The sequence below is a fragment of the Phyllobates terribilis genome, unplaced genomic scaffold (assembly GCF_046119375.1).
Source record: "Phyllobates terribilis strain yellow unplaced genomic scaffold, ASM4611937v1 Scaffold_5__5_contigs__length_657084704, whole genome shotgun sequence".
Lineage (NCBI taxonomy): Eukaryota > Metazoa > Chordata > Amphibia > Anura > Dendrobatidae > Phyllobates > Phyllobates terribilis.
In genome coordinates this window covers 136,766,339-136,784,543 of record NW_027362765.1, presented here as the reverse complement: position 1 = coordinate 136,784,543, position 18,205 = coordinate 136,766,339, and the positions used below count along the sequence as shown (strand labels likewise).

At 43.3% G+C, this 18,205-nt stretch overlaps 2 protein-coding genes across 3 annotated transcripts in view; one reads left to right on the top strand and one right to left on the bottom strand.

The window, feature by feature from the left end:
* Window positions 1–1,948: 1,948 nt before the first annotated feature.
* On the top strand, window positions 1,949–17,353 carry NPEPL1 (aminopeptidase like 1). 2 transcript variants are annotated; one of them, XM_073683049.1, is made up of 12 exons: window positions 1,949–2,194; window positions 4,923–5,108; window positions 5,394–5,564; window positions 5,644–5,733; window positions 5,938–6,019; window positions 6,186–6,328; window positions 6,980–7,057; window positions 10,538–10,638; window positions 13,425–13,557; window positions 13,647–13,823; window positions 13,945–14,055; window positions 15,058–17,353. In XM_073683049.1, the coding sequence occupies exons 1-12, from the start codon at window positions 2,045–2,047 to the stop codon at window positions 15,208–15,210; spliced, it is 1,575 nt and encodes a 524-aa protein (XP_073539150.1). In that variant the 5' UTR covers window positions 1,949–2,044; the 3' UTR covers window positions 15,211–17,353. The 2 variants fall into 2 exon arrangements, with proteins under 2 accessions (XP_073539150.1, XP_073539151.1); XM_073683050.1 differs by having other exon boundaries at window positions 1,951–2,194; window positions 13,425–13,548.
* A 128-nt stretch (window positions 17,354–17,481) lies between these two features.
* LOC141271488 (piezo-type mechanosensitive ion channel component 2-like) overlaps window positions 17,482–18,205 on the bottom strand; it is a 143,756-nt gene continuing 143,032 nt past the window's right edge. Inside the window, exon 54 of the mRNA XM_073681553.1 lies at window positions 17,482–17,919. Coding sequence (XP_073537654.1) covers window positions 17,664–17,919 — 256 coding nt within the window. The 3' untranslated portion in view covers window positions 17,482–17,663. The remainder of the gene's footprint in view (window positions 17,920–18,205) is intronic.

Genomic DNA, 18,205 nt, shown 5'->3' with positions numbered 1-18,205 from the left:
AAACATTTTTTAATTTTTATGAATCAATTTGTGAAGCACTTGGGGTTCCAAGTGCTCACTATGCATCTAGATAGGTGCCTTGGGGGGTCTAGTTTCCAAAATGGGGTCACTTGTGGGGGAGCTCCAATGTTTGGGCACACAGGGACTCTCCAAATGCAACATGATATCCGCTAACAAATTGAATGGAAAATCGGCTCAAATTGTTAGCGGACACCACGTTGCGTTTGGAGAGCCCCTCTGTGCCCAAACATTGGAGCTCCCCCACAAGTGACCCCATTTTGGAAACTAGACCCCCCAAGGCACCTATCTAGATGCATAGTGAGCACTTGGAACCCCAGGTGCTTCACAAATTGATTCATAAAAATGAAAAAGTGTTTTTTTTTTCACTTTTTCATTTTTAGGAATCAATTTGTGAAGCACCTGGGGATTCCAAGTGCTCACTATGCATCTAGAAAGGTGCCTTGGGGGGTCTAGTTTCCAAAATGGGGTCACTTGTGGGGGAGCTCCAAAGTTTGGGCACAGAGGGGCTCTCCAAACGCAACGTGGTGTCCGCTAACAATTTGAGCCGATTTTCCATTCAATTTGTTAGCGGATACCATGTTGCATTTAGAGAGTCCCTGTGTGCCCAAACATTGGAGCTCCCCCACAAGTGACCCCATTTTGGAAACTAGACCCCCCAATGCACCTATCTAGATGCATAGTGAGCACTTGGAACCCCTAGGTGCTTCACAAATTGATTCGTAAAAATGAAAAAGTGGTTTTTTTTTCACTTTTTCATTTTTACGAATCAATTTGTGAAGCACCTGGGGGTTCCAAGTGCTCACTATGCATCTATAAAGGTGCCTTGGGGGGTCTAGTTTCCAAAATGGGGTCACTTGTGGGGGAGCTCCAAAGTTTGGGCACACAGGGGCTCTCCAAACACAACATGGCGTCCGCTAATTATTCAAGCAAATTTTACAATCAAAAAGTCAAATGACGCTCCTTCCCTTCTGAGCCCTGCCGTGCGCCCAAACAGTGTTTTTTCCCCAAATATTGGGTATCTGCGTGCCCAGGGGAAATTGCACAACAAATTTTGGGGTCCATTTTTTCTTGTTACCCCTGTGAAAATAAAAAAAATTGGGTCTAAAGTAACATTTTTGTGAAAAAAGTTAAATGTTCATTTTTTTCTTCCACATTCCAAAAATTCCTGTGAAGCACCTGAAGGGTTAATAAAGTTCTTGAATGTGGTTTTGAGCACCTTGAGGGGTGCAGTTTTTAGAATGGTGTCACTTTTGGTATTTTCTGTCATAAAGACCTCTCAAAGTGACTTCAAATGTGATGTGGTCCCTAAAAAAAATGGTTTTGTAAATTTTGTTGGAAAAATGAGAAATCGCTGGTCAACTTTTAACCCTTATAGCTCCCTAACAAAAAAAAATATTGGTTCCAAAATTGTGCTGATGTAAAGTAGACATGTGGGAAATGTTATTTATTAACTCTTTTGTGTGACATATCTCTCTGATTTCAGGGCTTAAAAATTCAAATTTTGAAAATTGCAAAATTTTCAAAATTTTCGCCAAATTTCCGTTTTTTTCACAAATAAACGCAAGTCATATCGAAGAAATTTTTCCACAATCATGAAGTACAATATGTCACGAAGAAACAATCTCAGAATCAGGGGGATCCGTTGAAGCGTTCCAGAGTAATTACCTCATAAAGTGACAGTGGTCAGAATTGTAAAAATTGGCCCGGTCATTAACGTGCAAACCACCCGCGGGGCTTAAGGGGTTAAAGACAAATTCAATGGTGGGAACTTAAAATGATTGTTCTTTGTTTCAACCGGCATGTTATTAGAATGGAACGTGGACCGCACAACCTCTCCGCCTTATCATTGGTCCTCGATTAGGGGGCGGGCCTTAGTAATAGCAAATGAGTAACTTTTAGCAACAAGACGAAGGCGGATCCATTGTATGTCAGTGATATGATTGGCTGCTGTGAGGAAGGCCAGGCCCAATGTTGACAGAGAGGTTTGTGTCTATCCGTTGTGAGACCAGCACACGGCTCAGACATGGCCAATGTTCGGCTGGAGTTCAAATCAAGTGCCGGGGATGCAGACCCCCAGACCAGGCCTGTGCTGATCCTGGGACAACTGCCTAACCTGCTTCGGGTTCTGTGGAGCGATGTGAGGGGAAAGCTGCAGCCCCGCGTCACCGAGGAGGTGAGAGACCCCGCAGGCCGGAAGTTGTCTGCAGTCCTTGTCCTTTGTGCATACATACCGCCCCGGGCTCTTGTTTACACTAAGGGGCGCTGCTGCACTACAAGTCTCAGCAAGGCCTTGTGGAGGTGTTGTACACTGACCGTCATATTCACAGCCGTGGTGTGCAACCTGTGTCACTGCAGGGCATGCTGGGAGTTGTAGTTCAGCAGCAGCTGGAGAACCGCAGGTTACCAACGTGGCAGCAGTTTCTCCATCCCTACTGTATGGACGGCAGCACCCGTCACCTGCCCGTCTCCGCACCCTCCTGGCTCCATATGGCTCTGGTACTGTTGGTGTAGAACTACAAAGCCCAGCACGTTGGCCTGTGCTGCAAGCCGCCAGAGACCGAGATAATGCGTAAACGTGAGACTTTACCCCTCAGCTCAGGGTCTGGATTACAGATGTGTTTTATTACTGCGCTGAGATAGTGCAAAGTACAGACTGCTGTAAAGACCTCTGTGCCCAGTATAGGAGGGGAGGGGAGGGGCAGGGCTGTAACCCCCCCTCTCCCTCTATACTTGGTACAAGATGTCCCTAAAGACCCACCCCGTAAACTGGGCACAGGATGTCCCTAAAGAACCCCCCCGTATATACTGAGCACAGGATGTCCCTAAAGAAACCCCCCCCCCCGTATATACTGGGCACAGGATGTCCCTAAAGAGCCCCCCCGTATATACTGGGCACAGGATGTCCCTAAAGAACCCCCCCCCCCCCGTATATACTGGGCACAGGGTGTCCCTAAAGAACCCCCCCGTATGTACTGGGCACAGGATGTCCCTAAAGAACCCCCCCCCCCGTATATACTGGGCACAGGGTGTCCCTAAAGAACCCCCCCCCCTTATATACTGGGCACAGGATGTCCCTAAAGAACCCCCCCCCCCCCCGCATATACTGGGCACAGGATGTCCCTAAAGAACCCCCCCCCCCGTATATACTGGGCACAGGGTGTCCCTAAAGAACCCCCCCCCGTATATACTGGGCACAGGGTGTCTCTAAAGATTGCCCCCACCCCGTATACTGGGCACAGGACAACCCTAAAGGCTACCCCCCACCCCCCCATATATGTTTGTAAAGACCTCTTCCACCCCTGTAAAGATCCCGGCGCTGTATATACTGGGCACAGGACAGCTGCAGAGACCTTTCCTTCTGTTTTCTAGACCCAGGACATCTGTAAAAGCCTCTGCCCCCCTGTACTGGGCACAGAATGTTTGCAAAGGCCTCTGCACCCCGTGCACAGGGCATAGTATGAGCCCCCCGTGTACTGGGCATTGTATGACTTATTGTCAGGATATGATACTAAGAGGTGCTGCAGTCACCTGTATAGGACTGTCTTATTTACAGGGCTTGAACTGTCCTTGGATTTGGACAGGACTGTCTTATTTACAAAGCTTGGCTCTCGCCCTGTCTATTTGCAGGAGCCAAGATTACTTTTCTAGAAAGGATGGACCTTGATCCGTTCCCATTGCAGCCAAGTTTCTTCTTCCAAGAGCCAGAGCTTTTTTTCTATTTTTCTGTCAACAATATATGAGGCTTGTGATTTTTATGAGATGAGTTGTAATTGTGAACGGCATCATTCAATTTATCATATGATGTGCTGAAAAACGGGGAAGAGTGCTCTGAAATGGTGAAAAAAATCCATTTGATTTCAGTGTTTCTCACTGGATTTGTAGAGATTATGGGTGACATTAAAGGTGGAAAAAGATCTGAAATGATTCTTCTTGGTATGAAGTTGTAGCTGAAGTATCCAAACAACAAAAAAAACAATTGTGGCATTTCAATATATCTTTTTTTTTTTTTTTTAATTTTTCACAGCATATATCTTATGGATTTTTTTTTTCTATGCTTTAGTGGCGAGAGGGGCCACAGTTTTATGCAACCCATTGGCACCCCTTGATTGTGTTTCAAGGAGGCTGGGAGGGTGGATATGGCTTCTCATATGCACTATCAGAGATTGCCAGTGGCATTTAAACGGTTAAACAGCTGTACTCCTTTTGTGGAGTGGACTGAGCTCCTCGGACTGATCCATTCTGTAATAGTAGATCATGGAGCAGTAATGAGATAAGTAGGTGTCATGGTTTTGCTCCCTTCATATATTATTAGAGCATTTTAGCGCTACATTTTTTTAGAAACAGAGGTTCAAAACCCCTGCATAGACATAAAAAGAAATTACATTTTCACTAGATGCAGTCACCACTAGAGGGAGCTCCATGCTTGCTGCATACATGGATCTCGGTAATAACACAGTATGCAGTGAGCACCCTCTAGTGGTGGCTGCTTGTAGCCAGATTGTTGTAACTATTGCCATGTAGGAGGATGGTAGCTTTACATAGGGAAAGATCTGTTCATGTTGGATCTAAAAACACAATAATCACAGGGCGTCTTGTAGCTGATACCACCCAGAATGAAGTGTAATCTGTAGGGGAATGCGGCAGCACTACTGCAGGCGGAATAAATCATGGCACTGTTCCCTTGAATTCCATCCCAACCGTACTTTGACAGTTTCTCGACGTGACTGGGTTTTCCACAGACATCATGCCAACCGCAAGGTCTGCTCCAGTCCCAAGTGCCAGGTAGGAGTGAGAACGGGAAGAGTCCCTGGTGTACGACCTGATTTTCCCCTCTTTCTAGATCTGGTTTCTTGCTTTACCCCCTACATGAAGTCATTTGTGTTTTTGCTTCCTCATTCAAGATATGGAAGAACGCTCTGGGCACCTTAAGTCCCAACCCCACCGACAACTGTCCTCTGTACCTGAACCTAGCCACAGTTGCCGCCCTGCCTTCCCGAGTCAGCCGCCATAACAGCCCTTCTGCTGCACACTTCATCACACGTCTAATCCGAAACTGCCTTCCATCGGGAACAGCAAGATGTATCCTGGTAAGTGGTGCCACGGGCCGGCTCATCAGCCATGTAGACCAGTGTGCTGGCTTGTAATAAATGATGGTAGTATAGAGATGTCTTGGGTTGGTGGGAGTTAGTTTTGATGGTTACAGACCACTGCTCGGGTACTTTCCTTTCCATAACCCAAGGAGAAGCCATGGGGACATCAACCAGGTCCATATCATTAAAATGCTAATTTGTGCTGTACCCAATCCTGACTTTGTCATATTATCTGCGGATGTATGTATAGGCAGTGTATAATGGCATAATGACCTCCCGCAGATGGTGTGTGAGCGATCAGAGGTTTTCGCCAGCGCTTGTGCCATTGCTCGAGCTTTCCCACTGTTCACCCGTCGCTCCAGTGCGTCCCGCCGAGCCGATAAAAAGAGCGTTGCCATTGAGTTTCTAATCGTTGGGCAGAACAATGGACCAATGGAAGTTACCACCCTAAAGGTAACGTGACCCCCTTATCTGGATTCTTCTTCCTTCCTATGGTTTATGGTCACTCATACTAGTCATCCTCTCTTACTAGTGCCTGGAAAGTGCAACCGAGGGGGTAAGACTGGCGGCACGTATTGTGGACACCCCCTGTAATGAGATGAACACAGACCACTTCATTGAGGTAAGTACTGGTAATTGCCATCTACCATTCTGATTCTGGAAGATACTAGCGTTGAGTTGGCATAATTTATATCGGGCCACATAAAGGGCATCCAACTTTGCACCCTCCAGTAAGGACTGTTATTACATCGCCGCGGGGGCTGGGCGGTGTACTTTACGTTTGTTCACCCCACGTGTGATCTAAATCTCACTGCTAATCTTGCAGGAAATTTCAGCCGTTGGGAAGGAGCTTGGCATCACGCCAGTGATTATTCGAGATACGGAGCTAAAGGAGAGAGGATTTGGAGGTGAGATTGGACTGAAGCCTGGTATAAGACTCAGGGAAGGAGTGCGAGCGCCATCATATACACATCTTTATACAGCTTGTACTAATCTCACTTTTTGTGCTGCCACCTCTCTGGCTTTTCTTCCATTTGGTGGAATATGCTTTAATAAGTATCTTGTGTCTTGTAGGAATATATGGTGTTGGCAAAGCGGCCGAACACCCTCCTGCCATGGTCATCCTGAGCCATACCCCAGAAGGTGCCACTCAAACCATTGCCTGGGTTGGTAAAGGCATTGTGTATGATACCGGAGGACTCAGTATTAAAGGAAAGGTAGGACTCCATATATGTCTTCCGAAGTGCTCCAGAAGTCTCATATGGGAGGGGGTGGAAAATAGGCTACTCATAGTAAAAAATAAAAAAAAATTAGGGCACTGAATGTATTATGGGAAGCGTCATTGCTTGTCTATTGTACTAGCTTTGAGACATTTCCCCCCTTTGTCAGTGCTTCATGCTGTTGGCAAACTGAGAACATGTTTCCCTCCATTTTCATGATCATTGGAAGCCTTGAGAGCAAACACTCAGAGAGAGACATCATGTCCTAGTGATTTAGCAATGATTGAAAAATCTCATGAGGGTAAAAAAAAGTGTAATTCAAAGACCTCGATCCCATAAGCTGAATGTTACTTAATGTTGGTGATCCGGAGTGCTGCAGATTTCACATCTTTGTATATTCGAGGGACTGCGTGGTCAAAGTCCTTGTGTCCACCCAATATGAGGTCTTTGTGCCCAGTCCCTTGATTCTGATATTTATTACCCAGTCTTACTGTTACTTTGTTTCTGGCTGGTACAATGTAAATCAATCACTAGTGACCATCCCCTGCTGAATGTACTCTGGTAAGGACTGTAGGGGACAGCTGCCCGCTCGCATATCACAGCGAGGGAGGCAGCACCTTCTCTGATGGATTTCTCTCTTATTACCAGACCACAATGCCGGGAATGAAGAGAGATTGTGGAGGCGCAGCCGCGGTCCTTGGAGCGTTTAAAGCGGCAGTAAAACAGGTTGGTAGAACCGATCATAGCGCACAACACGTTGGCTTGGTGCAATTTTTGCTTTTAGATGCAAGATAAGAGGGTATACAACTCTATGCCCTTCAATAAAGCAATAATTTCAGCTTAACCCCATCCCTCCTCAGGCGATTTTCATTTTTGTGTTTTGCTTTTTTTCCCTTTTTTAAATGGCCATAGCTTTTTATTTATTTATTTTTTTACATTGACAGACATATGAGAGCTTGTTTTTTGCAGGACAAGATGTAGTTGTGAATGACATCACTCATATTACAAATATAGGGAAAATGGCAAAAAAAGTTCCAGGTGTGATGAAACAGTAAGGGAAAAAAACCTGCAAATCTGTCAATTTTTTTTTCACTTTTTCCGAATTCATTTACAGTAAAAATGATTTGGAAACTTTATTCTCCAGGTAAGTGTGATTATGACGATAGCAAACAAAACCCTATACATGTTTGTTATTTCAAACTTCTCATTTTTTTTAAGCCGATTTAAAATAGTAAAAAAAAATATTCAAACTTCTACATTTTATTATACACAGTGGGTACGGAAAGTATTCAGACCCCTTTAAATTTTTCCATCTTTGTTTCATTGCAGCCATTTGGTAAATTCTAAAAAGTTCATTTTTTTTCTCATTAAAGTACACTCTGCACCCCATCTTGACTGAAAAAAAAACAGAAATGTAGAAATTTTTGCAAATTTATTAAAAAAGAAAAACTGAAATATCACATGGTCATAAGTATTCAGACCCTTTGTTCAGACACTCATATTTAAGTCACATGCTGTCCATTTCCATGTGATCCTTCTTGAGATGGTTCTACTCCTTCATTGCAGTCCAGCTGTGTTTAATTAAGCTGATAGGACTTGATTTGGAAAGGCACACACCTGTCTATATAAGACCTCACAGTGCATGTCAGACCAAATGAGAATCATGAGCTCAAAAGGAACTGCCCAAGGAGCTCAGAGACAGAATTGTGGCAAGGCACAGATCTGGCCAAGGTTACAAAATAATTTCTGTAGTACTCAAGGTTCCTAAGAGCACAGTGGCCTCCATAATCCTTAAATGGAAGAAGTTTGGGACCACCAGAAGTCTTCCTAGACCTGGCCGTCCATCCAAACTGAGCAATCGTGGGAGAAGAGCCTTGGTGAGAGAGATAAAGGAGAACCCCAAGATCACTGTGGCTGAGCTCCAGAGATGCAGTAGGGAGATGGGAGAAAGTTCCACAAAGTCAACTATCACTGCAGCCCTCCACCAGTTTGGCCTTTATGGTAGAGTGGCGCAATGGAAGCCTCTCCTCAGTGCAAGACATATGAAAGCCCACATAGAGTTTGCTCAAAAACACATGAAAGACTCCCAGACTATGAGAAATAAGATTCTGTGGTCTGATGAGATGAAGATGGAACTTTTTGGTGATTATTCTAAGCGTTATGGACAAAACCAGGCACTGCTCATCACCCAATACAATCCCAACAGTGAAACGTGGTGGCAGCATCATGCTATGGGGGTGTTTTTCAGCTGCAGGGACAGGACGACTGGTTGCAATTGAAGGAAACATGAATGCGGCTAAGTACAGAGATATCCTGGATGAAAACCTCTTCCAGAGTGCTCTGGACCTCAGACTTGGCCAAAGGTTCACTTTCCAACAAGACAATGACACTAAGCACGTGGTAAAACCAAAGTAGGCAGGGGATGGAAATTCCAACAAGACAATGATCCTAAGCACATATCCAATTTAGTCAAAAATTTGTTAGCAAAGCAAAATGTTCGCCTGTTGCAATGGCCAAGCCAATCATTTTGATGTAAACCTTATAGAGCACCTTTTGGGATGAGTTAGATCAGTGTTTCCCAAACCCCATCCTCACGGCCCCCCACAAGTCATATTTTCAGGATCTCCTTAGTATTGCACAGGTGAGAGAATTCCTGATGCCTTGATGATGCTTCAATCACCTGTGCAATACTAAGGAGATCCTGAAAACATGACCTGTGGGGGGCCGTGAGGATGGGGTTTGGGAAACACTGAGTTAGGGGGACGAGTTGGGGCCCGTACCCATAGCAATAAAGATGAATTGTTTGCAGATTTGCAAATGTAGCAAGATCCCTCTAGATGTCTTGAATACCCTAGTGGCTTGAATGCCCCGTCAGTGCGGTGCAGTAATTAAAGCAAGAGATTATGCTACAAAATACTAAGTTATGGCATTTTAAACAATGAATTACTCTCTATGTTGTGATCAATAAATAGTACATGAAAAACTTATGGCAGTCAGATTTTTTTAATTAAATGACTATACCTATATTCAAAAGCATTTTGGTTAAAATTAAGGTCTTGCATGATGACAACTTCATGCACTTTCAACTCATCACCAGGGAAATGGCAGCAACCAGACAAAAGTAATCACACTTTAAAAAAAAAAAATGCAAAATTTTTGGTCGCCACTGTATGTATTTATTTTTGCTACATTTTCTTAATTGTTAATTGGGGAAAAGGGATAATTCGAATATAAATATATATTTATTTATTTTACTTTGTTAGTCCCCTTGAACGTGTACTATATACAGCAATACTGCAGTATTGCTGTATATAGTGAAAATCATTCATCTGTGACTCCTAGGTACAGGCTGGATGTCACAGAAGAGATCACATGACACAGGCATGGTGGTGTTCAGCCGGCCCCAGTCTGTCATAGCAACCTGTTGGCTCCCTGCTATCACAATGCAGGGTGACCAATGGGCGAGTGAACTACCATCCAGGCTGGATTAAATGCTTAAGGCTGTGTGCCCTCGTAGCGTTTTTCAAGCGTTTTTGATGCGGAATTTCCGCAGCGGAAACGCTTGGTAACCCGCACCCCATGGTCCCCAATGTGATTCCGCAAGTTCTATGCACAGCGTTTATGCTGCGTTCAAAAATCCGCAGCATGTCATTTAATTTTGCGTTTCCGCAAGCAGAATTGCCTTTGACCAATGCATAAAAAACGCAAGGCAATTCCGCATGTGGAAAACGCGTGATAAATGCGCGATAAACGCGTGCGGAATTCCGCATGCGTTTTTCCGGGAGAGGACTTGCAGAAATGAAGCAGAAATTTTCTGCTTCATAAATGCAACGTGGGCACATAGCCTTAATGTCACTGTCAATGATTGACGGCAGCACTTAAGAGGTTACCTGCAGGGATTGTCAGGCACAAGGATTGCTGATGTTAAAGAGGCAGATGTTGGATATTTTCTAGCTGGCATCTGCTCTTTGTGGTGCGGGCTCTGCTTGAATCCCTGACACGGTCCATGACGTAATGGTACATTAAGGAGTTAAAGGGAACGAGAACCACTATAGGTGTGACTAGCAGAAGAGACAGATTCCATCTGTGTAATCCACAGTGTTGGCATATACCTATACATGGTACCAGCACTTCAGGTCATGGGTGTGAAAGGAGGGTGGCAGTCAGGATTAAACTTTCCTCTAGATCCTTCTTCTTTTATTTCAGGGTTTTAAGGACAACCTCCATGCCCTGTTCTGCCTGGCTGAGAACTCTGTTGGACCAAATGCAACTCGACCGGATGACATCCACTTGCTGTACTCTGGGAAGTGAGGATACCTACTTGTTTCTACTTTACTTTTGACTTTGTGGAAATAATACACTGTTGTATTTCTATAACCTGAAATCTTGTGTCCATCACAGTACTCGCACAAAGTTGCCGTATTCATTGCCTGTCGTTCAGCTAATCTCTTTTAAAGCTCTCTGTAAGATCTATGTAAGCTGTCAGTGAATGGAGATGGACATCTTTTATATTCAGAGGCTGAAAACCTGTCCTGATCATATCCAGTTGGTACAATTTGTCTCATGACCTGACCCCCTGGCTTCAGGAACCCCCAGCAATCAGCCTCTATTTCTCTAGACAAGTATGAACTATGGGCATTATGAGTGGCAGAATATTCTCAGATAAATTATGTCATAGTTACATAGATTGAAACAAGATCTAGGTCCATCAAGTTTCCTCCACCAATTGTACAGTTTTGTCACTAAATTATCTATAACCCACAATGTTATGTGTATCGAGGGAATCGTCCAGCTTTTTTATCAAAAGTTGTTATAGTGTCTGCCATCACTACCTCTTATGGTAGGGCCTTCCACGGTCCGACTGCTCTGACTATAAAGAACACTTTCCTGTTTAGCTGTCAGAATCGCCTTTCTTCCACCCGTCATGCGTGGTCCCTGGTCCTTAGTATGGTCTTTGGAAGGAATAAGTCATGTGCTAGTCCTTTGTACTGACCACACATATATTTATACATGTAAATGAGATCCCTTCTGAGGCGTTGTTTTTCTAAGCTAAACAAGCTCAACTTTTTCAACCTCTCATCATATTAGAGGCCTTCCATCCCTTGTAATAATCTAGTTTCTGCCTTTGAATTGACTCTAACATCTGAATATCCTTTTTAAAATGTGGAGCCCAAAACTGGATCCCATATTCCAGATATGGCCTCACCAGTGATTTATAAAGGGGCAACAGTACGTTGGGATCGTGGGATTTTATTTCTCTTTTTATACATCCTAACATCTTGTTTCCTTTTGCGGCTGCAGCATGACATTGAGTACTGCTGCTCAGCTTACTAGTAACCAGAATACTCAAGTCCTTCTGTTCTGTTGTACCGAGTATACTCCCATTTAATGTGTATGCAGCAATAGGATTACTCCGTCCTAGGTGCATTACTCTACATTTATCTGCATTAAATCACATTTACCAAGTGTTTGCCCATTCAGTCATTTTATCCAGATCATTTTGCATTGTAATGTCAAGGTCAGATTTTTGTATCCTTCATAGTTTGGAGTTGTCTGCAAAGACACTGACACTTTACTCTCAATCCCATCCCCAAGGTCATTAATAAAGAGGTTAAACAGAATCGGTCCTAGCACAGATCCCTGTGGGGTTATAGGAAGTTTCGCCCCCAGCAGTTTTCCCCCAGGTACATTTCGCCCCCATGAAGATTCGCCCCCGCACGTTTCGTGGGGCGAAACATCCGGGGGCGAACTGGGGGCGATATGTGCGGGGGCAAAACATCCTGGGGGCCAAATGCTGGGGACGAAATGTGCGGGGGCGAACTTCTGGGGGCGAAACATCCAATTCCCCTGTGGTCCCTACTGCTGACTATATCCCATTTAGAGAACGTACCGTTTATGACGACTTTGTTTCCTGTCTTAGCCAATTCCTTACCCACATAGTTTCCCCTTCTGTAGCCTCAGTATAAGGCTGCCATGAGGCACAGTATCAAATACCTTTGCAAAGTCCAGATAAATCATATCAGCCGCATTACCAACATCCAGATTTGCACTTACCTCCTCATAGAACCCCAGCATGTTAGTTACACACAACCTATTCTTCATGAATCCATGCTGATTATCATTTATTATATTATTCTCTGTGATATAACTCTGCAGGTCATCTCTTATAATGCCCTTAGAAACTTTGCACACTACTGATGTCAGACTTACTGGACGGTAGTTACCTGCATCCACCTTCTTACCTTTCTTAAATATCGGGACCACATCGGCCATCCTCCAATCCTGTGGCACTACCCCTGTTACCAGAGAGTTTAAGAATATGAGATCCTTTAGTATCCGTGGATGAATACCATCTGGGCCGGGGGATTTGTCAATGTTTAATTTTCTCAGACGCAGGCGTACTTCTTTTTGTGGTGAAATTAGATTTTTGCCTTGTTGAAAAATCTAGCTTGATTTCTTTTTTACAATTCTTATTTAGGCTTTTATACTCCTGAAATGCTATTTCTGTTATTCTCAGCCTTCAAGATTTTGAATGCCCTTTGTTTTTGTCATCTTATACTTTTGTACTGTCTTATTTATCCACAATGGTTTCTTTTTATTCCGGGACATTTTATTACCAGAGGGTATAAGTTTTCTACAGGATTCTAATAGTATTTCCTTAAACATGCCGCATTTACGTTCGGTATTCCCAGTTACCATGACATGGTCCCAGTCTACACGATTAAGCTCTTCCCCTAATTTTTGAAATCAGCTTTCCTAAAGTTCCAGGTTTTTGCATTTCCCCTTTGAAATGTTATATTGAATATTACATTGAAACTTACCATATTATGGTCGCGGTTTCCCAAATGCTCCCGGACCTGTAGATCTGAAATTGTATCTGGTCTATTTGACAGAACCAGATCCAGCAGATTACCTGGTTGGTTCATCTACCAGCTGAGAGAGGTAATTGTCCTGAACTGTAGATAAGAACTTGCAGCTTTTAGCACAACCAGAAGATTCCATGTCTCATTGAATGTCTGGATAGTTAAAATCTCCCATAAGAAGGACCCTATTTTGACATTTTGATTTATTTTCCTTTTTGAACTCTTCCTAGAACGGTTGAAATTAACAATACTGATGCAGAGGGGAGGCTAGTGCTGGCTGATGGGGTGTCCTATGCCTGCAAGGACCTAAATGCAGATATCATTCTGGATATGGCAACCTTGACTGGTGCTCAGGTGAGACGGGTGGGTGTGCATATTTTTCTTCTGGTTGTGTTTGCAGTAAAGCTGCCTTTTTAATACTAGGGATGGACTTTGTTTTGTTTTTTTTTCAGGGCATTGCCACTGGCAAATATCACGCTGCAATACTAACCAATAGTGAGGAATGGGAGATGGCCTGTGTGAAGGCTGGCCGCAAGTGTGGAGACCTGGTTCACCCACTGGTTTACTGTCCAGAGCTGCACTTTAATGAGTTTTCTTCTGCTGTGGCTGATATGAAGAACTCTGTGGCGGTGAGTGGAGGGGAATGATGGGGTGTTACTTGCACTCCTTTATCACTGGTTTCTTATCATTAGGGCATCTTAAATCTGCAGTATAAGGGGCTGACGCTGGTATTTTTCTGTCATCTTTTAGGACCGGGAGAACGCGCAGAGCTCATGTGCTGGCCTCTTTATTGCATCTCACCTTGGTTTTGACTGGCCGGGAGTTTGGGTGCATGTTGATATAGCATCCCCTGTTCATGCGGTGAGTATTTACCAGCCTTCGATGGACAGTTGCATGTTGAAGAATTGATGTAAAATCTACATGATGGATTCTAATTTCTGCAGCCTTCTTTATAAGTTGCAGATCTTGCATTTCATTAAAACTGGTAAAAAGGGAATGTGGAGCCTCAGTTTCCCCCTCACTAATGAGCACTGCTCTGGGTACTTGCTCCACTTTAAAAGGGTTTTCAAACAATGATTTTTAGTGGATTATTGCCTCGTACCGGACAATTTGATCACCTACAGAGGTTTGGTTGTAGGAGTGACAAAAAGGTAATAATGAAACCAGCCCCTTCCATTATACTTGGAGTGGAGTGCGGAGAAATGTCAGGAATTCAGCGGAATGGGACATCTGATGGCTATCCATAAGAGTACACTGGTCTGTCATGGGCAAAAATCAATTTTGAGTTGAAAACCTCTTCTAGTGGGTGAAATATGCAACAATTCTCACAATAAATATATACATTTAATTGCTGTATGTCAATGCAGATTTTTCATTAGCCTGTTCTTTTTGTGCACGTTAAATGTCCTTTTCTTAGCCAGAATCGGGGGCGCACAACCTCCTTTTCTCCAAGAACAATATTGTCTGATTGAATAAATCCCAGATTTCAATATTGAGGGGGGCATCCATATTTCACCACTATATGTGCACCCCAGAGATTGAAACACAGTGCACCCTTATACCCGGCCCTGCTCTGGTGCTAAGCGCAACTCCTACTCCTCACGCCGGAGAAGAGTGTCTGAGCCCAGATGGTTGGAGGTATCACAGGCCGCAGCTGGCCCCTGGGCAGCAGATTGTGCACTCCTGGAATAAACCATTGCGCTGGCATTCTGTATTTCTGAGACATATTAGCACATATATGTTTTATTATATACACTAATTATTTCATTGCCTCAGTACAATAAGGTGAAGCAGGTAAAGCTGTATCTAACCAAGATCTTCATCATTCTCCATATTCACACACATATTCTGATCTGTCCGCAGGGCGAGAGAGCCACCGGCTTTGGCGTCGCATTACTCCTGTCTCTGTTTGGCCGTGCTTCAGAGGACCCTTTACTAAACATGGTTTCTCCTCTGGGAGAGGATGAAGTCATCGAGACTCCCGAGAGGGACACCAAAAGGAGACGTCTTGTGTGACCACTACATGATTGCGCCGGTCTGATCCAGGCACAAGGGTTTCCTGTCTCTGATCTGACTATTTCTATACCTGGCACCTATTAATGGTATACAGTGTTGAAAAGTATTCATACCCTGTGAACTTTTCTACATTTTTCACGTTACACCCACTAACTTATATGTATTTTATTGGGATTTTATGCGATATACCAGCACAAAGTAACAAAAATTTGTGAAGTGTAAAGGAAATGATACATGGTTTTCTAAATATTTTAATATAAATCTGACCAATGGCCTCCAGAAGTCACATAAGTAGTAAATTTAGTTCAGTTGTGTGATGTACTATAAAGATTAATGCTATTGTGTTACCGTGTTAGCCAGAAGAATCAATGTAAATACTTTTATGCCCAACGAGCCAAAATATTCGAAGAGTCTCCTTTGTCAAGCAACTTTACAAAACAATTACTGTGACAAGAGCACAACATTTAAGAGATGTTACAACAGGCTCTTTGTCAATGTGTTGATACCACCTAAAGTCCACCTGTGTATAATTTATTCTCAGTATAACTACAGCTGTTCTGTGAAGGCCTCAGTGGTTTGTTTGAGAACATTATGGATCAAACAGCATCATGAAAACCAAGGAACACAACAGACAGGTCAGGCCTAAAGTTGTGGAGAAGAGTAAAGCAGGGATCCCACCTAAACTGATATCCCAAGCAAGGAGAGCACAAATTAGACAAGCACGTTCAGTACATCAGTATTTGTAAGATAAAAGTGGGTGAAAAATGCAGAAGTGGTGACTTGTTTCTACTATACTGTTCCTCTAACTGTTCCACTCTTGATTTGGACTTTCAAATACTGACATAAAATACTGAACTTGGCCTTAGTTGTATATTCTACAAATCTTGCCTTAATGGAAGAGTGGCAAGAGGAAAGCCATTTATGAAATAAGCCATCAGAAGATCCGTTTGCAAAAAGCCATATAGGGGACACAGCTAGCATGTGGAAGAAGGTGTTCTGGTAAAATGAGACCAAAGTAAAAACTTTATAGGCAAAATTCTGTGTGTGATGGAAAACTAACACGGCACATCATACTGAAAACACCATCCCCACTGTCAGGCATGGTGGCAGCATCATGCTGTTGGGATGCTTTTCTTCAGCAAGGACAGGGAAGATGGATTGGGCTAAATACAGGGCAATCCTGGAAGAAAACCTGTTAGAGGTTGCAAAAGACTTGAGATTGGGCATAGGTTCACCTTCCATCAGAACAACGACCCTAAACATACTACCAGAGCTACAATAGAATGGTTTACATCAAGGCATATTCATGTGTGTGAATGTCCTAGTCAAAATCCAGACCTAAATCCCATTGAGAATTTGTGGCAAGACTTGATAGAACTTGAACTCTATAGTGTCACCTATTGGTAGCAGCAATCCTACAAGTCACAATCTACCCTTTAACGAGTCTTGCAATATGACTTAGGATAATAGCCAAATCAGAATCTCAATTTGCAAACACGGTGGCTAGGTGAGAAGGTCTGGACTGAGGTCTAAGGGGTAACATTTCTCCTTGTGAAGAGTGACAAGACGAGACTTGAAAATTGCTGTTCACAGACGCCTCCATCTAATCTCATGGAGCTAGAGCTAGTTTGCAAAGAAGAAAGGGCAAAACTGTCATCCTCTAGATGTGCAGAGCTGGTAGAGACATACCCCAACAGAGTTTCAGTGAAAGGTGGTCCTACAAAGTATTGACTTGCGGGGACTGCATGTCACAAATATCAGATTTATATTTTTAAACCATTTAGAAAACCACATATTTCCTTTGCACTTCACAAATACTTGCTATTTTGTGTTAGTATATCACATAAAATTCCAATAAAATACATTAAAGTTTGTGGGTGTAAAGTGAAAAAATTCACGGGATATGAATACTTTTTCACGGCACGGTATGTGGATGGTGCCTGCAGGAGTTGGTGTCCTGATGTTTTTCAGCACTGTTGAGTACACGAGGCTTGGAAGTCTCAGGCGGTTATCACCTTTCTAGATAGCTCTGCTTACTTTCCGCTCTCCATGTATTTTTGGCCACCTTCTCCACCAGGGGATGTTTTAGTGTCTGTCTTTCTACACAACTTTGCTGTTTTTATTAAAACTCACTCCATACGTGTCTTGGCTTTTGTTGTCAGTGCTTGGTTTGCGCTTAATCCTGGCTTAGTAGCCTTTTATATTGCCTTTCACTGGATTGACGATTTTACTTGGCAGCATCGGTTGAGTCCTGTGTGTTGGCGACCTGATGGCACCTTTGGGTCGTCACTGAACACCTTTCTTATCTTTTATAAACTAGTATGGTTTATTCATAGTCTCATACAAAGTAAAGATAACAGCAGCATCGTCAGTATAACATCAGCCTCCTCCATAGACACATTCAGATACATGTCTCCGCCTGAAATGTTTTTCTGCCCTGTGGTTCGGTTAGCTCACTCGTCATGCCGTTCTCTTGTCCATTTGATCATAGTTTCAGGAGAGCGATACAGGAAGATTAACTTGGCAAACAATTGCTCCTCCAAGTCTAAGTCTCCGGTTTCTCGGACTAGAAAAATGTCTGTGCAGAGCTTCAGAATCCGGTCCACATTGGGTAACTCCTCAAACATGATGGATCGCGAGATGCCGTTGAAGAATTCTCGGATGAATTTGCCAATAACCAGGACGACGGACATATAAAGACCCACAATGCTGCAAATTCAGAAAAAAAATAATGAGAAAGCAATAATAATTAACTGCTAGGGCATTCAACTATTTTCTCATGTCTGTGTCATAGTGGGGGCTTTTTCAGGAGTCTCCAATAGAGGTTATGTCGTTCTTGACGGTGAGAAGAGTGCAGCATGCAAGGATTATATAGTGGTAAAAGCAAAGCAAACTACAAAAGAAAAAACCCTAAAAACCTTATCTTTAATCATAATTCTAAAAAGGTACTATAGCACCTGGATGTAACCAAACTAACAAACACTATATACACATA